This window comes from Grampus griseus, assembly GCF_964374135.1.
Source record: "Grampus griseus genome assembly, chromosome: 6".
NCBI lineage: Eukaryota > Metazoa > Chordata > Mammalia > Artiodactyla > Delphinidae > Grampus > Grampus griseus.
In genome coordinates, this window is record NC_139000.1 from 20728687 (window position 1) to 20755515 (window position 26829).

The 26829-nt window shown below is 42.0% G+C and overlaps 1 protein-coding gene across 1 annotated transcript in view; it reads right to left on the reverse strand.

Moving 5' to 3' along the window:
- SNX30 (sorting nexin family member 30) overlaps positions 1 to 26829 on the reverse strand; it is a gene marked incomplete at its 5' end in the record, with an annotated part of 105319 nt that overhangs the window by 16171 nt on the left and 62319 nt on the right. Inside the window, 3 exons of the mRNA XM_082655848.1 lie at positions 14416 to 14615; positions 15998 to 16193; positions 20067 to 20225. Coding sequence (XP_082511974.1) covers positions 14416 to 14615; positions 15998 to 16193; positions 20067 to 20225 — 555 coding nt within the window. The remainder of the gene's footprint in view (positions 1 to 14415; positions 14616 to 15997; positions 16194 to 20066; positions 20226 to 26829) is intronic.

Sequence of the window (26829 nt, forward strand, 5' to 3'; positions counted from 1 at the left end):
AACAGGGTGAGGACGGCTGTGGAGGGCGGGGCAGGGGCACGCAGAGGGGAACGCAAGTATCTCCGCGCCCCTCCCCTTGTTGATTTCTGGTGTCCACTGGAATCAGAGACCCCTACAGATCTCTGTGAGAAGCTCAGATGGTAAATGTCTGCAGGGACTAGCCTCCCACCCAAAACAGCAGATTCTGCCGATAAACCTGGCCACACTAGCCTGTGGTTGAGGGGGCCTGAGCCTACGATGGAGTGAAAGGGCCAAGATACTTGTCAGCATCTGCAGAGAAGTTCCTGGGGCCTCCTGTCCCCAGTTCTGCTCCAAGTCTCTCTGTAGAGGTTGCCCAGGCCCCCAGGCAGGGAGGGATGGTGAGAGGAGCCCTGTCAGCTCCACTCAGCTAAATGCATCTCCTCTCCCTACCTCCAAAGCAGGCAAGGGGGCCCCAAGATTCAGCCACACACGCCCCCTCCCACTACTGGGACCGTGCCTTCCTTGGCCCAGAGGAGAGGTAAGGGCTCTGTCTCCTCAGCCACTGCAATCCCAGCCTCGCCTGGAGCAACCAGACACTGCCTTCTCATGAAGCCTGACTGGAGGATTTGGGCTAACATCCCTGCCTCAGTGGACAGCGGAAATAACTCCCAACAACAAAAGCTCACAACGACCCTGCGGCAGTGAAAGGATGCCACCGCCATTCTACAGGCAAGAACACTACGGCACCGTGGAGGGACCTGGTTGAGGCCACACTGCTGGCTAAGAGCACGGTGGTGACTCACCCGGGCTTCTCCTGCTGCGTTCCAGGGCAGAGCGCGGTTTCTCAGCCTGCCTGCAATCCAACCAGGCTAAAGGCTAAAGGCTGGGAAACCTGTTCTGAATCAAGATAAACTGTGGAAGGCTACCATCCTCGCCGGGAGCACCTTTGAACACCACGGTCGATGGTCTGTAGGGACTGGCCTCGCAGCCGAAACAGCACAGATTCTGCAGATTAACCTGGCCACACTAGCCTCTGGTTGAGGGGGCCTGAGCCTACGATGGAGTGAAAGGGCCTAGATACTGTGTCAGCATCTGCAGAGAGGCTCTTCTATCACTGAGTGACAAGCAAAAGGCATTTGTCATCTGAGCTTCTCACAGAGATCTATAGGGGTCTCTGATTCCAGTGGACACCAGAAATCAACAAGGGGAGGGGCGCGGAGATACTTGCGTTCCCCTCTGCGTGCCCCTGCCCCGCCCTCCACAGCCATCCTCACCCTGTTTCTGCCCTGCCTTAACATTCCTTCATTCACTTACCCAAGTGCTGGGGATACAGCAGAGAGCACAACACACAAAACCCCTGCCCACCTGGAGCTTACATTCTAGAGGGGAGGCAGATAACACACAAGTAAAATGTAACAATATAGCGCGTGTAAGGCAGTGCTAGGTGTCCAGGAAGAAAGATAAAATAGGAAAGGAGGATGTAAAGCACTGAGGGTTTGGGAGATGACGAATTGTACACTGGGTGGCCAGGGAGGACCTCAATGAGAGGTGACTTTTTTTTTTTAAATAAATTTATTTTCTTTTATTTATTTTTGGCTGAGTTGGGTCTTCGTTACTGCACGCGGGCTTTCCCCAGCTGCAGGGAGCAGGGGCTACTCCTCGTTGTGGTGCGCCGGCTTCTCATTGCGGTGGCCTCTCCCGCTGCGGAGCACGGGCTCTATGCCCGAGGGCTTCATTAGTTGTGGCAGACGGGCTCTAGAGCACAGGCTCAGCAGTTGTGGCGCACGGGCCCAGCCGCTCCGCGGCACGTGGGATCTTCCCGGACCAGGGCTCGAACCCGTGTCCCCTGCATTGGCAGGTGGATGCTCAACCACTGCGCCACCAGGGAAGCCCGAGAGGTGACTTTTAATTAGAGACACGGAATACATTTCTCTCAAACGCTATATATATTTTTTAATGTAGAGCATTTCATCACAATTTCAAAATGATCCTAGTAATCTGCAACTTCACTACCCTTCTTTTCAAATGCAGAGGAAAAAAATGACTTGTTTCTTTAATAAATAAATTGCAAGGAAAAACAGAGGGGGAGGGATTTCTAAAATATTAAAAAAAATATCAAGCAATGTATGGATTTTATTTATATCCCAATTTGGGAAAAAACTATAAAAACAGTGTCTGAGACAACTGGGGAAATTGAACACTAACTGGATATTTGAGGAAATATTAAGGGGAAAAAAATCTGTTTAGGTGTGATAATAATGTGGTCCTTTTTCTTTTTTAAAAGAATGCTTGCATTTCAGAGATATGTATTTTTGTATGAAGTGATGTGATGCCTGGGATTTGCTTTAAAATAACCCAGGGGGCGGGGGCTGGGAGCAGGGGGAGGAGAGCTAGAACAAGATGGACCGTGAGTGGGCGACTGTTGCAGCCGGCTGATGGGTACGTGGGGGACGGTTATACTTCCACCCTACTTTTGGATATGTTTGAATTTTTCCATGATAAAAAAGTTAAGCAATGGAAAGATAACACCTGTCATCCAAAATGTTTACTTTACAAACTAACAACAGCCATTAAACAAAAGTGTTTGGAAGTTCAATCACAGATACATTCTGTGTTTTGGCTCTCAACATCTGCACTGGATTTTCTCCAAGAACGTGCCACAATGGTCAGTATCAATAGGAAAGTCCAACATCCAGGAAACAGGAAAGTCTCCACCCCCAGAGCTCATGCTCATGTCTCCCCCTGAGAAGGCTGTCAGCTCACAAACGTGGAGGAGGAGGAGAGAGCAGCCAAAAACAGCCCCAATGCAAATGGTCCACAGGTCCGTAAGGTTTTTAAGCTTTAAGTCTTTCTGTAAGAGGGACATTAGGATGCAGGGTTGACAGTACAGAATGGCTTGTATTCTGGTGCGCCAAGGGCTGACAGCCCAAAAGACCCAGGAGGAATTTGTGTAGAATAATGAGGGTTCCGTAATAAAGAAGCTCAAATGAGAATAAAAATCAAACACCCAAAACCAAACAAAACCCAGACTCACACATACAGAGAAAAGATCGGTGGTTGCCAGAGGGAAGAAGGGTTAGGAGGGTTACAAAATGGGTGAAGGGTATCAAGAGGTACAAACTTCCAGGTATAAAATAAGTAAGTGGACTTCCCTGGTGGCACAGCGGTTAAGAATCCGCCTGCCAATGCAGGTGACACGGGTTCAATACCTACCTGGTCGGGGAAAATCCCACATGCTGCGGAGCCACTAAGCCCGTGCGCCACAACTACTGAGCCTGTGCTCTAGAGACCGCGAGCCACAACTACTGAAGCCTGCGCGCTCTAAGGCCTGTGTGCCACAACTACTGAGCCCGCATGCTGCAACTACTGAAGCCCGCACAACTAGAGCCCATGCTCCGCAACAAGAGAAGCCACCGCAATGAGAAGCCCGCGCACCGCAACGAAGAGTAGCCCCCGCTCGCCACAACTAGAGAAAGTCCATGCGCAGCAACAAAGACCCAATGCAGCCAAAAATAAATAAAATTTAAAAAATAAAAATAAATAAAGTCAGTCATGGGGATGTACCGTATAGCATGGAGAAGAGTCAATAACACTGTACTAACTCTGTAAGGTCACAGGGTAAATAAAGTTATTTTGGTGATTGTTTTGCAATGTATACAAATGTGGAATCATTATGTTGTACACATGAAACTAATATCATATGTCAAATATACTTCAATTTTTTAAATTTATAATAATTTAAAAAGAAATCTGACACCCGACATAGCCTTATGGCCTGTCTTTGGGTGCCCCTCTAGGAGAGCATTTTCCTATGGGGAGGAAAATTAGTCTGAACTTGGTCCTGATGACATAATTTCTGATTAAATGACTGAACTTAGGTTGCCCCATTCAACATGCTCTTTTTACATATTCATTCTTTGATGACAGACAACCTGTGAGTTAAATTTTCTAGGGCAATGTTGGTAATACTAAAACCACACATTTTGCCTTAGTTTTAAAAAATACTTGTTACAGAAAATTTGGAAAATAAAGAAAAAGGTAGAGGAGGGGGGGGAAAGCACCCACAATCTCATCTTTCAGGCACAACCAGTAACACGTTTTGTCTTTACTTCTAGTCTTTTCTCTTGAATGACTCCTTTGATGCTCCCCACTTCTCTGTGTCTCTTCCTGGCACGTCTGTTTTTCAGATGTTGGATACCTGAAATATTTTGGTCTGGCCCTCTCACTTTTATATTCTTTTTCTCTCCAATCCTCCATCTGTCTTTCTGTTTCACTTTAAAGTGATTTCCTTAACTTTTTCTGCTAACTCTTCTCTATTGATTTTGTTTTTTCATTTCTATCATGATCTTCATTTCCATGAGCTCTTTGTTTATTCTCTGGATTTTAAAAAATGCTTGTTTTATGGCTGTGACATCTCTTCTCTTTCTGAAGATACTGATTTTTTTTTTCCTGGAAGTTTTCTTCTCCCTCAATGATGCTTTATGTTTTTCCTTCTCTGTATTTACTTGATACTCATATTAGAACCTTCCCTAATATCTGGCGACCCTTATCTGCACACTCACCTAAGAGGGAAACACTAAAAAACTGGTTGAAAGCTCTGTGACTTCGAGGTCTTGCTGACAGTTCTCTACAGGGACTCTGCTGGGTCATTTCATTGAAGATTCCCCCATCCCTCTCAATATCAGTATATTCTAGTCTCTTCTCCCAAAACCTGTTTAGATTTTTCCAAAAGGCTCTTTTAATGCTTGCAGGGAAGGTATAAGGCTGAGAGCCAAGCAGAGGAAGACGACTAAGAATCTCAAATCTCAGTAACCTTTTGCTTTAGATTTTAGGATCTTAGCCGCCACCTTTAACTTTGCCTGGCGGCTCTCGGTCCAGAGACCCTCTATTTTTTTTTTTTTATCACCCTCCAGCTCTGCCCGAGTGGCAAAGCGATAGTGGCCCCTGTGTGAGGAGGGAGGACAGAATCGGAAGCTCTAACTGCTTCTGAAACAGACCCCTGACTAATCCTTCTCTTTCGCTCCATCTTTCCCTCAGTCCCGAGGTACTTGGTGCTGCCAATTCTTGACCATTTTGAAGGAGTCCCCGGTGTAAACCAGGTGGCTTCTTAGTCTTTCCCCACCATCAGCTTGGGCGGCTTTGAGTCACCTGAGTCCCTGTCACCTCTCAATTTGCTTTTAGTTCCTCACTGTACTGCAATTGTTTCCCTTCCTGCTGCTCTTTGTCTTTGCAGAAGCATACCTTTAAAAAACAATCATTCTAGTGTCATTTTGGTTTCATGAAAAAGAGGAAGTTTCAATATGTATACAGTCTGCCCTAACTCAGAATCTCAGAGTTTTAATTTTTATACTTTTCTAATTTTTAAAAACATTTGAGATCATCATGTACATTTCTACATCCTGATTCTTCACATTTTCAAGGAATCAGGCCCTCAGTCCATAATCACTTTTGTTTAGGAAGGAGGACTTTTCTCCCCGAAATCAATCTTCCAGAAAATCTTTTTGGTTTTTGAAAGGCACCAGAAGTGGGCAACCTAAAGCACTGACTAGTCACTTGACTCCTTAGCTCCGCCTTGTGGCCTCTGAGGAGAAAAGGTGGGCAGGCTGAAGAAACCATCCGGCAATTAAATAACCAGCATCTGAAAGCAGCAATCCTGGAACATTGCTCAAAGTATTTATCTCCAACTCAAACTGTCCTCAAACCCAAACTTCTGCGTCCACATCTTACACCTCTAATCACGATCAGCAATGACTTCCATATTATTAAATCCGATGGCCACCATTTATCATGCTCTTTCTAAAAACACTTCTCTTGGTTTCCCTAAGGTCATCCTCTACTCTTTTTCTCCTACCACACTGACCATTCCTTCTCAGGCTACTTTCCTACTTGTTCCACCCCCTAATTAGGTGCTACACCACTAAATATTGCCAATATACACCACTAAATATTGCCACTAGATATTGCCAATATTGCCTAATTAGGTGCTACACCACTAACTATTGCCAATGCCTCAGGAAGCAGGCCTGGACTATTTACCTCGATCTCATCTCACCAGATAATCTTCCGACTCTCGTAGATTTAAACGCCATCTATACAGAAATGACTCCCAAATTTCTATTCCCACTCTAAACTCATAACCAGCTGCCATGACATCACTATTTTAATGACTAACAGGCATTTTCTTAACTGAATATGGACAAAACAACCTGATTCCCAACTGCTCAATCTGTTCCACCCCAAACTTCCTCATCTCACTAAACAGGACCACTATCAACACAGCTGCTGAAACCAAAAACCCAGGAGTCATCCTCAATTCCTCCATTTCTCACTTCACATTAATACAGCAGCAAGTCTAGTTGGCCCTTCATACAAAATATACCCCAAATCCACCCACTTCTCCAAGCTCCACCACCTCAGTTATCTGCCACCTGGCTCCCTGCAACAGTCTCCTACTGATCTCCGGACCTCCTCTCCCCGTCCCCCACGCAACAACCCATTCTCCATACTGCAGCACTAGCTGTCTTCTTAAAGTAAAAACCGTATCCTGTCATTTCCCTGCAGGAAACTAACTGGCTTCTCTTTTATTCCTAAGTACAAAATCCAGACTCTTACCAACCATGGCCTTTAAGATATTACCATATGTCCTGGCCTTTACTTATCTCTTTGACCTCCCCACCTGCCACCTGCTCCCTTGCTCAACTGGCCCCACTCACACTGGCCTTTACCTTATCACCCACTCTTCTGACTCTCACCTCACTAGTCATCAGCAAGACCTCTGAGATAAGCATGCTCTTTGACTTGCAGATAAAACTCTCTTAAAAATAACAAGGTACGTAACAATGAGCAGAGTTCCCTATGCTTTGAAAAAGAATAGATACAGGTATATGTATAACTGAATCACTTTGCTGTACACCTGAAACTATCACAACACTGTTAATCAACTATACTCCAATATAAAATAAAAAGTTAAAAAAAAAAGATACATGACATACAATAGTTATATATCTGTAAATGTTCCAATTGCACCACACTGCCAACTTCAATATCTGCCAACTACCTGCTATGAATGAGGCAGTGTGGGATATGAAGTATAGGGCTCTGCCCTAATCTTCTTAAATAAAAATTCTCCAACTCTTGGCCTGGTCATAGTGATGCCAGTACTCAAAAGGCACTGCCAGAACTTTGCTAAAGACTCTAACGTGTTCTCTTTCAGCCCATTACTATCATAATTACATTTTACACACACATTGTGTATAGGATGTGAGCCCACGGAAGGGCTCACCTGCAGATGTCTACAGTGTGCTTAACTTGAGTCTTGAGCCTGAGGGTAACTTTGGTACCCCTCTCTCTCAAGCACTGTTCACTCCGTAGCAACTTTGGAATACACATCTTCCACCATCTTTCCAGTACAAGCTGTCCTCATTGTTCCCTGAACATTATTCATCTGTTCCACATGGCCTGATAACGACCCTCCTTTTTCGGTGCTTTCTCTCTGCCTCCAAAGGGAACAGAATGTACCCAGCCACAATTATACTTAGAGAGAGATAATTTGAGCCTCAGCTTTGAAAAGCAGGAACTGATCCAGTTTCTCTCGCCAACAGTAAAGACACAAATATAAGGTGGCTGCTCATTAGAATTGGGGCCATGGAACAGAGGAAAGATCTACCCATGGGGCTCTGCTTCTTTATCTATAAAATGAGCAAGTTAGACAAGATGAACCTTGTCTACAATCGTAGTAGTCCCCAGAAGCTATGCTCTCCAACCAGTCTAAGTGCAGACTGGGGCAGTTTCTAATGTGGACATTAAAGCATTTGATCCTTACCACTTTTGTTCTAAAATTTTACAATGATATGCTTTGTGTTGGTTCTCTGTTCATTCCTTTTGCTGGGTAGTTAACCTGTCACGGCCTTCAGCTTAGGGAGATTTTCTTGTATTATTTCTTTCATGATTTCCTTCCCTCAGTTTTCTCTGTTCTCTCAATCAGGAACTCCTATCAGTTGGATGCTGAACTTCTGAGATTAACCCTCCAGGTCTCTTATCATTCTTTCACATTTTCAGTATTTTTGCATTTTTGTTCTACTTTCCAACTACTTTTATTTTTTATACAGTAGGTTCTTATTAGTAATCTATTTTACACATAGTAGTGTATATATGTCAATCCCGATCTCCCAGTTCATCACACCACCACCACCACCCACACCCGCTTTCCCCCCATGGTGTCCATACAACTTTTTAAAATATAAATTTATTTAATTTTTTTATTTTTGGCTGCTTTGGGTCTTCGTTGCTACACATGTGCTTTCTCTAGTTGCAGCAAGCAGGGGCTAATCTTCATTGCAGTGCGTGGGCTTCTCATTGCGGTGGCTTCTCTTGTTGTGGAGCACAGGCTCTAGGCACGTGGGCTTCAGTAGTTGTGGCACACGGGCTCAGTAGTTGTGGCTCACGGGCTCTAGAGCACAGGTTCAGTAGTTGTGGTGCACGGACTTAGCTGCTCCACAGCATGTGGAATCTTCCCAGACCAGGGCTCGAACCCATGTTCCCTGCATTGGCAGGCGGATTCTTAACCAGTGCACCACCAGGGAAGCCTGGTTGTCCATATGTTTGTTCTCTACATCTGTGTCTCTACCTCTGCCTTGCAAACCAGTTCATCTGTACTATTTTTCTAGATTCCACATATATGCATTAATATACAGTATTTGTTTTTCTCTTTCTGACTTGCTTCACTCTGTATGACAGTCTCTAGGTCCATCCACATCTCTACAAATGACCCAATGGCTGAGTAATATTCCATTGTATATATGTACCACATCTTCTTTATCCATTCGTCTGTCAATGGGCATTAAGGGTGCTTCCATGACCTAGCTATTGTAAATAGTGCTGCAGTTAACACTGGGATGCATGCGTCTTTTTGAATTATGGTTTTTCTCTGCGTGTATGCCCAGTAGTGGGATTGCTGGGTCATATGGTAATTCTATTTTTAGTTTTTTAAGGAAGCTCCATACTGTTCTCCATAGTGGCTGTATCAATTTACATTCCCACCAACAGTGCAAGAGGGTTCCCTTTTCTCCACACCCTCTCCAGCATTCACTGTTTGTATGTTTTCTGATGATGCCCATTCTAACCAGTGTGAGGTGACACCTCACTGTGGTTTTGATTTGCATTTCTCTAATAATTAGTGGTGTTGAGCAGCTTTTCACATGCCTCTTGGCCATCTGTATGTCTTCTTTGGAGAAATGTCTATTTAGGTCTTCTCTTCATTTTTGAACTGCGTTGTTTTTTTGATACTGAGCAGCATGAGCTGTTTACATATTTTGGAGATTAATCCTTTGTCCGTTGATTCATTTGCAAATATTTTCTCCCACTCTGAGGGTTGTCTTTTCATCTTGCTTATAGTTTCCTTTGCTGTGCAAAACCTTTTAAGCTTCATTAGGTCCCATTTGTTTATTTTTGTTTTTATTTCCATTACTCTAGGAGGTGGGTCAAAAAAGACCTTGCTGTGATTTATGTCAAAGAGTGTTCTTCCTATGTTTTCCTCTAAGAGTTTTATAATGTCCAGTCTTACATTTAGGTAAGACTAATCCATTTTGAGTTTACTTTTGTGTATGGTATTAGGGAGTGTTCTAATTTCATTCTTTTACATATAGCTGACCAGTTTTCCCAGCACCGCTTATTGAAGAGGCTATCTTTTCTCTATTTTATATCCTTGCCTCCTTTGCCATAGATTAGGTGACCACAGCTGCGTGGGTTTATCTCTGGGCTTTCTATCCTGTTCCATTGATCTATATTTCTGTTTTTGTGCTAGTACCATACTGTCTTGATTACTATAGCTTTGTAGTATAGTCTGAAGTCAGGGAGTCTGATTCCTCCAGCTCCATTTTTTTCCCTCAGGATTGGCTAATTGGGGTCTTTTGTGTCTCCATACAAATTTTAAGATTTTTTGTTCTAGTTCTGTAAAAAATGCCATTGGTAATTTGATTGGGATGGCACTGAATCTGTAGATTGCTTTGGATAGTATAGTCATTTTCACGATATTGATTCTTCCAAGAACATGGTGTATCTCTCCATCTATTTGTGTCATCTTTGATTTCTTTCATCAGTGTCTTACAGTTTTCTGAGTACAGGTCTTTTACCTCCTTAGGTAGGTTTATTCCTAGGTATTTTATTCTTTTTGGTACAATGGTGAATGGGATTATTTCCTTAATTTCTCTTTCTGATCTTCTGTTGTTAGTGTATAGGAATGCAAGAGATTTCTGTGCATTAATTTTGTGTCCTGCAACTTTACCAAATTCATTGATTAGCTCTAGTAGTTTTCTGGTGGCATCTTTAGGATTATCTATGTATAAAACCATGTCATCTGCAAACAGTGACAACTTTACTTCTTCTTTTCTAATTTGGATTCCTTTTATTTCTTTTCCTTCTCTGATTGCTGTGGCTAGGACTTCCAAACCTATGTTGAATAAAAGTGGAGAGGGTGGACATCCTTGTCTTGTTCCTGATCTTAGAGGAAACGCTTTCAGTTTTCACCCTTGAGAATGATGTTTACTGTGAGTTTGTCACATATGGCCTTTATTATGTTGAGGTAGGTTCCCTCTATGCCCAGCCTCTGGATAGGTTTTGTCATAAATGGGTATTGAATTTTGTCAAAAGCTTTTTCTGCATCTATTGAGATGATCATATGGTTTTTATTCTTCAATTTGTTAATATGGTGTATCACATTGATTGACTTGCGTATATTGAAGAATCCTTGCATCCCTGGGATAAATCCCACTTGATCATGGTGTACGATCCTTTTAATGTGTTGTTGGATTCTGTTTGCTAGTATTTTGTCGAGGATTTTTGCATCTATATTCATCAGTGATATTAGTCTGTAATTTTCTTTTTTTGCAGTATCTTTGTCTGGTTTTGGTATCAGGGTGATGGTGGCCTCATAGAATGACTTTGGGAGTGTTCCTTCCTCTGCAATTTTTTGGAAGAGTTTGAGAAGGACGGGTGTTAGCTCTCTCTAAATGTTTGATAGAATTCACTTGTGAAGCCATCTGGTCCTGGACTTTTGTTTGCTGGAAGATTTTTAATCACAGTTTCAACTTCATTGCTTGTGATTGGTCTGTTCATATTTTCTATTTCTTCCTGGTTTAGTCTTGGAAGGTTATACTTTTCTAAGAATGTATCCATTTCTTCCAGGCTGTCCATTTTATTGGCATAGAGTTGTCTGTAGTAGTCTCTTATGATGCTTTGTATTTCTGCAGTGTTTGTTGTAATTTCTCCTTTTTCATTTCTAATTTTATTGATCTGAGTCCTCTCCCTCCTTTTCTTGAAGAGTCTGGCTAAAAGGTTTATCAATTTTGTTTATCTTCTCAAAGAACCAGCTGTTAATTTTACTGAGCTTTGGTATTGTTTTCTTTGTTTCTATTTCATTTATTTCTGCTCTGATCTTTATGATTTCTTTCCTTCTACTAACTTTGGGTTTTGTTTGTTCTTCTTCCTCTAGTTTCTTTAGGTGTAAGGTTAGATTGTTTGAGATTTTTCTTGCTTTTTGAGGTACGACTGTATTGCTATAAACGTCCCTCTTAGAACTGCTTTTGCTGCATCCCATAGGTTTTGGATCATTGTGTTTTCATTGTCATTTGTCTCTAGGTATTTTTTGATTTCCTCTTTGATTTCTTTAGTGATCTCTTGGTTATTTAGTCACGTATTGTTTATCCTCCATGTGTTTGTGTTTTTTACATTTTTCTCCCTGTAATTTATTTCTGATTTCACGGCGCTGTGGTCAGAAAAGATGCTTGATATGATTTCAGTTTTCTTAAATTTACTGAGTTTTGATTTGTGACCCAAGATGTGATCTATCCTGGTGAATGTTCTGTGTGCACTTGAGAAGAAAGTGTAATCTGCTGTTTTCGGATGGAATGTCCTATAAATATCAATTAAATCTATCTGGTCTGTTGTGTCATTTAAAGCTTGTGTTTCCTTATTAATTTTCTGTCTGGATGATCTGTACACTGGTTTAAGTGAGGTGTTAAAATCCCCCACTATTATTATTATTATTATTTTTTTTTGCAGTACGCAGGCCTCTCACTGTTGTGGCCTCTCCCGTTGCAGAGCACAGGCTCCGGATGCGCAGGCTCAGCGGCCATGGCTCACGGGCCCAGCCGCTCCGCGGCATGTGGGATCTTCCTGGACTGGGGCACAAACCCGTGTCCCCTGCATCGGCAGGCGGACTCTCAACTGCTGCACCACCAGAGACGCCCCCCCCCCACTATTATTGTGTTACTGTCAATTTCCTCTTTTAGAGCTGTTAGCAGTTGCCTTATGTATTGAGGTGCTCCCATGTTGGGTGTATATATATTTATAATTGTTATATCTTCTTCTTGGATTGATCCCTTGATCATTATGTAGTGTCCTTCCTTGTCTCTTGTAACATTATTTTAAAGACTATTTTATCTGATATGAGTACTGCTACTTCAGCTTTCTTTTGACTTCCATTTGCATGGAATATCTTTTTCCATCCCCTCACTTTCAGTCTGCATGTGTCCCTAGGTCTGAAGTGGGCCTCTTGTAGACAGCATATATGTGGGTCTTGTTTTTGTATCCATTCAGCAAGCCTGTGTCTTTTGGTTGGAGCATTTAATCCATCCACGTTTAAGGTAATTATCGACATGTATGTTCCTATTACAATTTTCTAAATTGTTTTGGGTTTGTTTTTGTAGGTCCTTTTCTTCTCTTGTGTTTCCCACTAAGAGAAGTTCCTTTAACATCTGTTGTAGAGACGGTTTGGTGGTGCTGAATTCTCTTAGCTTTTGCTTGCCTATAAAGCCTTTGATTTCTCTGTCAAATCTGAATGAGATCCTTGCCAGGTAGAGTATTCTTGGTTGTAGGTTCTTCCCTTTCATCAGTCTAAATATATTGTGCCACTCCCTTCTGGCTTGTAGAGTTTCTGCTGAGAAATCAGCTTTTAACGTTATGGGAGTTCCCTTGTATGATATTTGTTGTTTTTCCCTAGTTGCTTTTAATAATTTTTCTTTGTCTTTAATTTTTGTCCATTTGATTACTATGTGCCTTGGCATGTTTCTCTCTGGGTTTACCCTGCCAGGGACTCTCTGCGTTTCTGGACTTGGGTGGCTATTTTCTTTCCCTTGTTAGGGAAGTTTTCGACTATAATCTCTTCAAATATTTTCTCGGGTCCTTTCTCTCTCTCTTCTTCTGGGAGCCCCATAATGCGAATGTGGTGCATTTAATGTCGTCCCAGAGGTCTCTTAGGCTGTCTTCGTTTCTTTTCATTCTTTTTCCTTTATTCTGTTCCATGGCAGTGAACTTCACCATTCTGTCTTCCAGGTCACTTATCTGCTCTTCTGCCTCAGTTACTCTGCTATTGATCCCTTCTAGTGTCTTTTTCATTTCCGTTATTCTATTGTTCATATCTGTTTGTTTGTTCTTTAATTCTTCTAGGTCTTTGTTAAACATTTCTTGCATCTTCTCCATCTTTGCCTCCATTCTGTTTCTGAGGTCCTGGATCATCTTCACTCTTGTTATTCTAAATTCTTTTTCTGGAAGGTTGCCTATCTCCACTTCATTTGTTGTTTTGGGGTTTTATCTTGTTCCTTCATCTGGTACATAGTCCTCTGCCTTTTCATTTTATCTATCTTTCTGTGAATGTGGTTTTCATTCCACAGGCTACAGGACTGTAGTTCTTCTTCTTGCTTCTGCTGTCTGCCCTCTCTCCAACTACTTTTTTTTTTTTTTTGCAGTACGCAGGCCTCTCACTGTTGTGGCCTCTCCCACCGCGGAGCCCAGGCTCCAGATGTGCAGGTCCAGCAGCCATGGCTCACGGGCCCAGCCGCCCTGCGGCATGAGGAATCCTCCAAGACCGGGGCATGAACCCGCATCCCCCGCATCGGCAGGTGGACTCCCAACCACTGCGCCACCAGGGAAGCCCTCCAACTACTTTTAAAATTTGTTTTACTTTCCCAGATTTCCTCAGCCTCATCTTCCAACTTTACTTTTCAATTTTATTTCAGCAATCGTATTTTAACCTCCAAGAGCTCTAATTATCCAATTGCTCTTTTTCCACAACATACTGTTCTTAATCAGCAGATGCTATTCTCAAACTCTCAGAGAACACTAAAAAGAATCTCTTCCAAACTTTTTTTCTTTCATTTAATTCACACACTTGGTTCACCACTGTGTTCTTTTTACATGTCCATGAGGTCAGTCCACGTCTGATCCTACCCACCCAGGAAGAAGGAAATCTGTACCACATGCAAATAGGCAATAATCAATTACTTTTTTTTTAAATTTTATTTTTATTTATTTATGGCTGTGTTGGGTCCTCATCTCTGTGCATGGGCTTTCTCCAGCTGTGGCGAGTGGGGGCCACTCTTCATCACGGATTCAATTACTTTTTGATTAACAACTACAACAAAGAAAGTACCTAAGTGCAGAAGAAGTGAGTCAGCTTACCTTCATGCAGTCAGAGTATAAAATATATTCCCTGAGCACAGGTAGAAAGTCTTCTGTCATGTCCTCTGTCAGCTCTTCCAAGGCTGTAGAGCAGTTGCCGATGCAGGCTGACACACCCTCCAGGGGCTCAGCCAGCTCCCCCTCTAACGCACTCCATGTGGAGTACACAGGCCCATATTCTCTCAGCTCTACAAGGTACTCTAAAGGGGGAAGAGAAACCAATTAAGATCGGCTGGGTAGCAATCACTGGTATTACTGACTCAATAACCAATGCAGCCAAGAGCTCTCTGAGTATGCTTTCCTTTAAACACAACACTGTTTATAACCAATTTTTTTAATCTCCAAAAGCTGATGTTACAGCTAACACTATAACATCAATCAACTCTACTCCATAATAGGAATGTCATGCCTCTGGATAATGGGGACCACAATGCCTTTGGGGGAAAGTGGTGGGAGCTACATCCACCAAATATCTTCCTAGAAACCTACTCACCTACCCCTACAGTGAAGCCATATTTTAACAGGCAATGGAGGTAGGATTTCATATAGGTTTAGGGGGGTGTTTTTAAAAATTTTAAAAAAATCAGTCACAATGGAAAAATAATGGAATTTTAGGAAACAGTTGATACAAGAAATGTGGTCTTACCTAAGCAGACTCAACTCTCTCATTCAGGGGTCACCCCAACACCTTGGTCCCATCAGAATTTACCCCACATGATCTTTAGGTGTAGATGGTACCTAAAGCCATTTCCAAAACCTGCAGGCCCTACAGGATACCAGCAGCAGGTAAAGGAGAATCAAAGCACAGGGAAAAAGGAAAAAAGTTGTTTGATTTCCCCCACAAAAAAACCTGGCCTATCATTTGTCACCAGGATTCTTGCCATTACAACAAAATGTTGTTGCCATTTTTTAGTAACCAATGGATGGCAACTACTGGAGAATCCTTCTCTATGTGTTTCACATCACATGCCAGCATGATCATTAACACTGTTCAGGTCTATTTGGCCTACATACGTGTAAGAAAACAAAGGGCCCCAACATTCTGGGACACAAAAAAGCAAGTGGCCATGAGAAGGGTGGGGAGGAAGTGGTGGCAAGAGCAAAGGCCTCATAACTCCCTGGGTCAGGAAGAGTGGGTTTGAAATGAAGCAAGGGTAGGCAGGTGAGTCAATTTCAAGCCTGAAGGCTCATTAGGATAGTAACTTTGGCAAACACTGCTCTCATTTTGAACCATCTTTCTGCCAGAAAAGATACTTAAGTTTATTTTTTAAATGATCATTGCTATGGATGAAGGGAAGTTGAGCGAGAGAAAAGTGGAAAAGCCTAGAGGCTCAGAGTGGTTGTTTGCTATGGGGAAAGCAAACACAAGGATGAAATGCAGGGCAAGGGACGGGGTGCAAAATTATACTCTGGTCACAACTACCTCCCCCGCTTCTTGTATTTATTTATTACTTTTATAAGCAAAATGTGGCCTGGTTCTGCTGCTCCGGCATTTCTGCATTTTGATTCTGCTTGGCGCAATGAATGCCATTTCTGCAAACGTGGCCCCTGGGCCTGATCAAGAACTCAACAGAGAGCTCACCTATTTCCTCCTTGATGATCCGCTGGGCTATTCGATCAATGGTTCCCAGCTTGAGCGCAAATGTGTCTAAGTACTCGCCTATGGCTGCAAACTCGAGAGGCCGACTCCTCAGCTTGTAGCCGCCAGTGACATGCTTGACCGACTCACCCACTCGAGTCAGCAACGCCATCCCTTGCTTCTTATGGGCATTCAGGTCCTAAGGATGACATATGAACAAACAAACTCAAAGGGCTCGACTGCTCACATGGCAGGACTCAGTAAGCCAACTCCTTTAGGCAGCTTCCTTTTGGAAATGGAAGACTCAGAAAATAAGGAAGTGAGTTAGGTTAAGGCGCTCACCACACACACACACACACACACACACACACACACACACACACACACGTCTCCTCTCCTTGCCATCACAGCCATCACAGCCACCACGCTCATACTCCTGCACCTTTACGCCCAGGTCTCTTTATACAGAGCTGGACTCCTACCTTTCCAGTCAGGTTCACTCACCCAGCACACCTTCCTTTCAACACAACTGTTTAAATACAAGTTTTTAAAAAAGTGTCCCTTTGTCCTATACAAAAGATCCTAAATTGTCTTTAGGAGCAAAATTCAAGAGCTGAGATTCATTCCTTTCATTTATTTATATCCTAACCAAAGCCATAGAAGGGAAGTGGAGGGTGGGAAGCAGGAGACAGTGACAGGAAAGGTGGTGCTACAAAACCCAGGCCAAGGAGAGATGCTGCAAATGACAAAACATTTTACCCTGGATTTCTTGGTTGAGACATTAATGGGAAATACGTTCAGCTGCATAATCCACTGAACTGAAACCTAAAAAGCATATTAGTCTGCCAGGTAAAATAAATTTCTTCCTATCATTAATCGCTAAGGGGAATCTTCAGTATCTTCCCGTTGTTCTATGTCACTTACTTTAATGGTGCCTTCAAAAGTGGTTTTACAGAAGATGCAGGTGTCTGTTCCTTATGTCTACCCTCGATACTAACAGAATGATAATTCCCAGTCCTAGAGGGACAGGTCTACAGGGAGAGAAGGGAACACGGCACAAGGCCACTGCTTTCTGGTGACCTCGCCTCATGTAGGGATAGAGCAGAGGTTAACACAGCTGTCTGACAGCCCCTTCCCACGTGACACACCATCCCAGGCTCAGGTCTCCAAAAGTGCCTGAAATGTAGATCCCTCCTGATTTCACGTCCTCCTCCTCCATGCAGCCAAAGCCTTCACTTCTGCTCTTGATTCTGCCCTCTCCTGTCCACACTCCCCCCACCAGCCAAGGCCCTTGCCCTCTCAACCATCCCTTCTCTCCTGTCTATAATTCCAACTTCTAATCCGTCAGCATGTGAAATATATGCGAAGCTCACTGATCTTAAAAACGGCAGCAACCTCCTCTAAGCTCCCTCCTCCATCTCTGTCCTTCCTTTCTATGCCACCTGCCTGAGACAATGTTCTAAGGATCCCATCTCGGGGAATTCCCCGGCGGTCCAGTGGTTAGGACGCTGCAATTCCACTGCAGGGGGCGAGGGTTCGATCCCTGGTTGGGGAGCTAAGATCCTGCATGCCACAGCCAAAGAAAAACATTTTTAATAAAATAACGATCTTATCTCCCCTTCTAACCTCATACACTCTAGATAAAAGCATCCCTGTAGGCACCAGGCTTTCACAAGACCGTAACTGAAGCCCTGGAGTTCTAGGAATTGCTCCACAATGTTTTTCTGGATCAGGGTTCGATCCAAATGGACTCACTGGACTGCATAAACTCTACTTCAAGTAGCACTTTACAAAGAATCCCCAGTTAACCAAGTTCATTAACGTGTTGAGTACAGTTATTTAGTCGTACCTATCTGACTGCTGCACCCATTCTGCCAACAATGAAAACACTGATTTGAACACAGCTGATACTAAGCATCCTCCACCTCCCCCAGCATCAGTGGTTTCTTCTTAAGGACGCTTCTAATTTGTGGTAAGATCATGTCATCACAAGGAAGAGGAGAGCTTCTGCGTTCACTATGGCAGAGCATGTCAGTGGCCTATCTAAGGACAGGACCAAGTTATTCAAAGCGTTTTAAAAGATGGGGGTACGGGGTGGGTGAGATGGGGAGTTATTGTTTAGTGGGTACAAAGTTTCAGTTTCGCAGGATAAAAAGTTCTGGAGAGTAGATGTACGACAGGGTGAATATACTTAACATTTCCCAACTGTACACTGTAAAATGGTTAAGATGGTAAATTTTATGTCATGTGTATTTTCCCACAATTAAAAAGAAATAAAAGAAAAGATGAGGTTATTTAGTGCATTTGCTTCAGCAAATAAAACTGAACTAAGGCAGGAGGCTGTTGTTTTTAAACAAGCCAACTCCCCCGTACTCACTCACGTCAAGTTAGATTTTGATTAAGACTTTGAAGGGCTTAAAAAAAAAATCAGTTATCTCTGATGATAGAAATCAGGATACTGTTTACCCTGGGGAGGAGCGGGGTGGTAGTGATTGGGAGCAGAGATGAGAGAGGCTTCCAGTGTGCTGGGGATTTTCTGTCTTGATTGGGTAGTGATTATAAAGGTATGTTCATTTTGTGATCATTTACTGAGCTGTGATTTGTATATTTTTCTCTATGTATGTTATACTTCAGTGACAAAATTGAGCAAATTAAAAATAAAATCAGTTCATATTGCTTGGTCCACAGATGAACACCACATATACCCAAAAAAAAAAAAAAGAAAAAGAAAAAACCACCTTTCCTACTTATTCTTTACACAAATTCCTAATGACCGGGGGTCCAAGCTTTCTCCTCCTTTGTCTCTTTATTCAATAAAAATGACGAAACTTGAGGGCCTGCCTGGACAACGAACCACTAATCTGGGTGAAACAGTGAGCTGCACTTTTGGGGAAGAGAGTGGATTTTACTTTCTGTAGTCACTGGAAGAACTACGTCCGAGAAGCAGTTCACCAGGAAATACTTATTTTTAAAAAGAACACAAGTTTGACCTGTGCGGGAAAGGTTTCCAGGAAAAAAAGAAGAGGAACAGGAATGTCATCAAGGAGGCTAAGTGCCAACTGAGGTCCAGGAAAAAGTAAAAAAGAAAACCCACAACCCTGGAGGACTTTGCCAGGTGGCTCTTACGTCCGGAGAATGGCATCCCCTCCAACGTCTTTACGGCAACTGATGCTGTCTGTAAATATTTCTCCATTTTGCCATTTTGAAAAAGAAAACTGAAAAGTACCTGGGCCTTAATACCCTTGCCAACATGGAATGAATTACCTATGGCCTGAATGTGAGAATAGGATACATGAAAATAAACAGATGGGGCTGGAGGGAAGCTGGCACAGGAGTCTGAACACGAGCTCCCATATCTGCAGACAATCAGAGTCAAGCACCTCAGGCTGCCGGTCAGTTCTGCCAACAGGGAAGTTCAGAGAAAAGTCGGGGGCGCCAGCTTGAGTTTGAATACATAGAATCTGGCCGCTGTGTAGGCCCCAACTATTTCCCTGGCAAGTGCCTGGGAAGTGCCCACTGGCTAGGAACTTGGCCGTGGGCAAGTAATGCTCAACTACTCCTGGTCGGGCAGTCTGTGCAAACTGTGGCCTCAAGAGCCACAATGACCCTATTTCACATCCTAGTGATGCCAGCTGAACTAGCACACACGCCCTGAACTTTAGTTTCCTTGCCTGTGAAATGAGGCTATAAGCAAATACTCACAGGGTTCCTGTGAAATATGTCCTTACCAAACACTCAATAAACATTCTTTCCCTTTCGTGCCCACCGTTGGTCAGAACGGCCTCACCCAGTAATATCGCCGGTTAAGTGTGTAGGGAAACACTTATCCCTGCTTTTGGTAAGTGAAACTATTCTAACTTCCTTGACTGCTGCAGGGGGATATTTCTCCTAAATTCTAACATGGAAACCGTGCCAGGGCCGATGAGCACCAGAAACAAAACCAAAAAAAAACAAACCCAGAGCAATTCTATGACACCCACTACGGGGGTGGCTTGTGAGAGATCAAAACAGCTTTTAAGAAAGAGCCCAAAGAATGCTAACCTGGGAGAGGAACATGAAAAATTCTGCTTACCTTAGCAGTAAGGAAAACATTAAAGTGTTCATTGAAAGAAAGCACAGGATGATCCGTAATTCTTTTCAGGAATTTATCCAAAGCTTTTCTTCTGGTCTCCACAAACTCTTCTGAAAAACGATCCACAACACCTTTTACCACAAACTTCTCAGGAAGTGGCTACAATGACATGAACAAAAATATTCAGAGTAACTGATAAGGAAGTGCAGAGAAAAACCAGGCTAGCAAATAAGTCCTAGGACCATCTGTCAAGAACAGTCTTTCTTCATCGGTCAGATCTTTATGTAGTCATCAGTATAAATATTTCTGAAAAAAAAATACCCATGGAGTAAATCACAACTACCCAGTCAATTTTATAATACAAGAAATGAAACAGTAGAGCATGGTCCCTGGAACACAGAAAACAGTCGGTTAACGTCTACCGGTAAATCGGACGGTATAGTTATCTTTACGTTGCTTGATGCACAGGTGATATAATGGGAAAGTTAAGGCAAGATAAGAAAGAAAGGAAAGGAGTCAGACAACATCAGCCACACAAAAATTTATTTAAATATCTTAACATCCTACTCCCAGTTCAAGGGGTAAAAGAATTTGGTGAATGAAAAAATAAGTACATTAGGGAAACCCGTGTATCTAAAAAAATACCTTTTCTAAGGCAATTTTTTTGTTTAGGTTTATGCTTAAAGGTTCTTAATAATATAACTTCCTTTACTCCTCACTCAAATAAATCTCTCCATCGCATTTACTCTGAGCCAATATTGTCGGCAATTGAAAACTACCCGGCTTCCAAGGGATCCTTGAGCTTTAACCTATTTCCACAACAGCTTGATTAAAAGGCCTTCCTCATTACTGCCACCACAGGGAAAGAGAGTATCTGCTAATGCACAATTAGAAAATGTTTTGGTTATGAAATATTAAAAGAACATTTATATTTAAAAAAGGGCAAATGACCCAGTAGACATTTCTCCAAAGAAGATGTACAAATGGCCAAAACGCACATGAAAAGACGCTCGACATCATTAGTCATTAGGGAAATACAAACCAAAACCACAGTGAGATAATCATTAGAGAAATGCAAATCGAAACTACAATGAGGGGCTTCCCTGGTGGCGCGGTGGTTGAGAGTCCGCCTGCCGATGCAGGGGACACGGGTTCGTGCCCCGGTCCGGGAAGATCCCACATGCCGCGGAGCAGCTGGGCCCATGAGCCATGGCCGCTGAGCCTGCGTGTCCGGAGCCTGTGCTCCGCAACAGGAGAGGTCACAACAGTGAGAGGCCCGCGTACCACAAAAAAACAAACAAACAAACAAAAAACTACAGTGAGGTATCACCTCACACCAGTCAGAATGGCCATCAGCAAAAAAACCTACAAACAATAAATGCTGGAGAGGGTGTGGAGAAAAGGGAACCCTCTTGCACTGTTGGTGGGAATGTAAATTGATACAGCCACTGTGGAGAACAGTATGGAGGTTTCTTAAAAAACTAAAAATAGAACTGCCATGTGACCCAGGAATCCCACTATTGGGCATATATCCTGAGAAAACCATAATTAAAAGAGACACATACCACAATGTTCAATGCAGCTCTATTTACAGTAGCCAGGACATGGAAGCAACCTAAGTGTCCATCGACCGATGAATAGATAAAGAAGATGTGGCACATATATACGATGGAATATTAGCCATAAAAAGAAACGAAATTGAGTTATTTGTAGTGAGGTGGATGGACCTAGAGTCTGTCATACAGAGTGAAGTAAGTCAGAAAGAGAAAAACAAATACTGTATGCTAACACATATACATGGAATCCAAAAAAAAAGGGTTCTGAAGAACCTAGGAGCAGGACAGGAATAAAGACGCAGATGTAGAGAATGGACTTGAGGACATGGGCGGAGAAGTGTAAGCTGGGACGAAGTGATAGAGTGGCATGGACATATATACACTACCAAATGTAAAACAGATAGCTAGCTGGAAGCAGCCACATAGCACAGGGAGACCAGCTCGGTGCTTTGTGACCACCTAGAGGGGTGGGATAGGAATGGTGGGAGGGAGACGCAAGAGGGAGGAGATATGGGGATATACGTATATGTATAACTGATTTACTTTGTTATAAAGCAGAAACTAACACACCACTGTAAAGCAATTATACTCCAATAAAGATGTTAAAAAAAAAAAAAACACAGTGAGATACCACTTCACACCCACTAGGATGACCATAATAGAGACAGAGAAAGACAGGAAAGGAAAGAACAAGTGTTGACGAGGAGACTGAAAAACTGGAACAAGCATTTAAGTCTGCAACCTCCTTAAACTCTGTAATGTGTGAAAATAGAGATTTTTTTTCTTTTAAGTTATAGACCCCCAAGCACATACACACACACACACACACACACACACACACACACACACACACAAATGCTGAAATAAATAAGATACAGGAACACGGACTTAGGCAATGTGGAGACCTAAGCACTTAGAGTGAGAAAGCCAAGAAGCAACCCAATTTATAACACGAAAGCTTTCAAATATTTAGGAATTGGCAACACCAGCACTGCTGGAAAGGAAGCACTTGGGTATGAGAGAATTCAACAGCCTCGACTTGAAGAGCTTTGGAAAGCCCGTATGTTTTAGATCTCAAGAGTTAAGACTCTACTGGGTGCCACCTTTGCCTCCGTGCCTCAAGTGGCTGTAGAGAACAGCCCCCTCCCCAAAGCTAACTACTCCATCTGTGTCCTTGACCCATTAGTTTACTATCATGCACCTTGTCACCATCAATTAATTATACCTTCTCTACTGTTTATCTTCAACATCCCCTCATCCAGCTCTATTCTGAGTCTACAAAAACATGGTTGGTTCTCTTTCTACCTGAAGAAAAAAATATCTATCTCTTGACCTTACATCGTCTCCACTCTCCTTCCTGTCTCATTCAACCTTTTTGAAAAGAATCATTTACCTTTACTTCCACTCTTCCCCTTGATTTCTCAACCCCCAACCTTTCTTCACCCCAAAACGAAGCCATCGTTGGTACTGCCTTCAATGCTGCGTTTCTCTGCCCTACCCCTGCTTCATGTAGAAACCACTCTTTTAAAGATGATCAGTGACTTTGTAATTACCAAACCCAGTGGATATTTTTATCTCAGGAGTCCTGTTGGGCATACTCTCATTTGCCTATGCTGAAGAGGACTCAGGGAAAAGGCCTAATGAGCAAATAAGTAGTTAGGTATGCCTCATTTCACGTAACAGATAACCTTCTGAAAAGAGTTATCCATTCTTCAGATTTAGTACATTGAACTTTGTTTAATGAATCAGGGGAGCTTGCTAGTTAAAGGAAGCCTGGGGTGAATCCTTCTGCGAACAGAATTTCCTTCTGTAATGAGCATCATTATTGCCAAATGTACATGGCTTTATAAATTTGTTTCTTCCTATTTCAAGCTTCCTTAAAGCGATATACCTACTCTCTGCCTCACCCTTATAATTACCTTCTGGGTTGTCTATGCATAGGAATCTGGATTGCTGGTAAAATCAAGGGCATCTACACTCTGTAAATGAAATAATACAAGTGAAGAAAGAGTTCAACACAGCTCCCAGCACATGGTAGATATCGAATGAATGCCAACTATTTGTATTAATTGGTAAATACTGAGAACAGAAAGCAAAAAAGGGAAGTGGACTAAACATAAAACTTCCACATGTTTTAAGCCAAAAAAAATTTTTTTTAAATCACCTGGGATACCATTCTGAACCCACTAGGATGCTATAAAAGAAAAAAAAAAAAAGGAAAATCACAAGTGTTGGCAAGTATATAGAGAGGTCGGAACCCTCATACCTTGCTGGCGGGGATGTAAAATGGCACAGTCGCTGCGGAAAACGGTTTGGCAGTTCCTCGAAAACTTAAACATAGAGTTACCATGTGATCCAGCGATTAATTCCATCCCCTGGTATACAGCCAAGATAATTGAAAGCAAGTTTTCACACAAAAACTTGTACAACAAATGTTCAAACATTATTCATGATATTTGGGCTGGGGAAAAGAGGAGATGGGAAGTGATTACTTAATGGGTATGGGGTTTCTTTTTGGGGTGATGAAAATGTCCTGAAATTAGATGGTGGTGACTGCAAAACATTGTGAATATAATAAAAGCCACTGACTTATACACTTCGGTGAACTTTATGTGAATTTTATCTCAATTAAAAAAAAAAATGCAAGGATGGAAGCGGATGTCAGAGAGGAGAGGAGATGCAATGCTGCTGGCTTTGAAGAAAGAGGAAGAGGCCTGAGCCAAGGAATGCAGGCGGCCTCTAGAGACTGGAAAGGGAAGGAACAAATTCTCCCCTAGAGCCTTCAGAAGGGACACAGCCCTGCCTACCGCCACCCCCCTTTTTTCTTTAACATCTTTATTGGAGTATAATTGCTTTACAATGGTGTGTTAGTTTCTGCTTTATAACAAAGTGAATCAGCCATACATATACATATATCCCCATATCTCCTCCCTCTTGCATCTCCCTCCCTCCCACCCTCCCTATCCCACCCCTCCAGGTGGTCACAAAGCACCGAGCTGATCTCCCTGTGCTATGCGGCTGCTTCCCACTAGCTATCTATTTTACGTTTGGTAGTGTATATATGTCCATGCCACTCTCTCGCTTTGTCACAGCTTACCCTTCCCCCTCCCCATATCCTCAAGTCCATTCTCTAGTAGGTCTGCATCTTTATCCCCGTCTTGCCCCTAGGTTCTTCATGACCATTTTTTTGTTTGTTTTTTAGATTCCATATATACGTGTTAGCATACGATATTTGTTTTTCTCTTTCTGACTTACTTCACTCTATATGACAGACTCTAGGTCCATCCACCTCACTACAGATAACTCAATTTCGTTTCTTATATGGCTGAGTGATATTCCATTGTATATATGCGCCACATCTTCTTTATCCATTCATCTGATGATGGACACTTACCTCACTACAGCTCATATTAAGCCGCATGAGCTGCTTGCACATTTTGGAGATTAATCCTTTATCAGTTGCTTCGTTTGCAAATATTTTCTCCCGTTCTGAGGGTTGTCTTTTCATCTCGTATACGGTTTCCTTTGCTGTGCAAAAGCTTTTAAGTTTCATTAGGTCCCATTTGTTTATTTTTGTTTTTATTTCCACTCCTCTAGGAGGTGGGTCAAAAAGGATCTTGCTGTGATTTATGTCCTAGAGTGTTCTGCCTATGTTTTCCTCTAAGAGTTTGATAGTGTCTGGCCTTACATTTAGGTCTTTAATCCATTTTGAGTTTATTTTTGTGTATGGTGTTAGGGAGTGTTCTCATTTCATACTTTTACATGTAGCTGCCCAGTTTTCCCAGCACCACTTATTGAAGAGGCTGTCTTTTCTCCATTGTATATTCTTGCCTCCTTTATCAAAGATAAGGTGACCATATGTGCGTGGGTTTATCTCTGGGCTTTCTATCCTGCTCCACTGACACCTTGATATTAATCCAATGAGACTGATTTTGGACTTCTAACTTCCAGAACTACAAGATAAAAAATTTTTGTTGTTTATGTCACTTAAAAAAAAAATCACCTGGTGTGAGGATGAGGGAGTGGGTAAGGACAGAGATGAAACAAGATTGGTCATGAGTTAATAAGTGCTGAAACTAAGTGATGACAACATGAGGGTTCATTGCGCTGAATCTCTCTGCTTTGGTATGCTTGATATTTTCCATAATGAAAAAGTTTTTTTAAAAACTATATATGCATATATATGTTGGAACCTTCAAAAAATCCTATCTGCAAAGCATTACAATAACCCATTAAATATTTCAAGGTTTAATCTTAAAATATTTACATTTTATAGCACTTGATACTTTGGTAAAGCACTTTCACATATATCGTATTTTATATTAGTTTGTAAGAAAGTATTTCATAATCTATGAAACAAAAGTATAGTAGATTGTCCCAGAAAAGCTACTATTTCTGGGTGGGAAATCTGGACAAAGATTTCATTTGCTCAGTCTTGATATGTCCCGTTTCCTCTTGTCAGCTTTTAAATTGCTTCTTCTATGCAATTCAACAAATATTTACTGCATACCCACTACTTGACAGAAAACTATTTTTCCTATTTATATCAAACTAACAGAAAATATTGCTCCTAACCAAAAATAAGTAACAAATAAATTAAAGAGCATCAAGGTTAAAAGGAAATCTTGCCATCTGCAACGACATGGTGGACTTGGAGGGTATTATGCTAAGCTAAATAAGTCATACAGAGAAAAGACAAATACTGTTATGATATCACTTATATGTGGAATCTAAAAAATACAACAAACTAGTGACTGTAACAAAAAAAGAAACAGACTCATAGATATAGAGAACAAACTAGCAGTTACCGGGGGGGGGGGGGGGAGAGGAAAGAGGTGAGAGGCAATGTAGGGGTAGGGGATTAAGAGGTACAAGCTATTATGTATAAAATAAGCTACAGGGATATATTATACAATACAGAGAACATAGCCAATATTCTATAATAACTATAAGTGGAGTGTAACCTTTAAAAATTGTGATCACTACATTGTACACCTGTAATTTACATAATACTGTACATTAAATATACTTCAATAAAATTATAGGAACAAAGTTTTTTTTTTAAAGAACAGTCACAAAGCCTGATTTAATTCAGGTACTGGAAAGTTCAACTAATGATTCACTATTTATTAACTTATCTACTTGGTAAGCTAAAAGCATATATATTTAACAGTACGAGAAAAAGGAGCCAACTAGAAAGTGAAGTT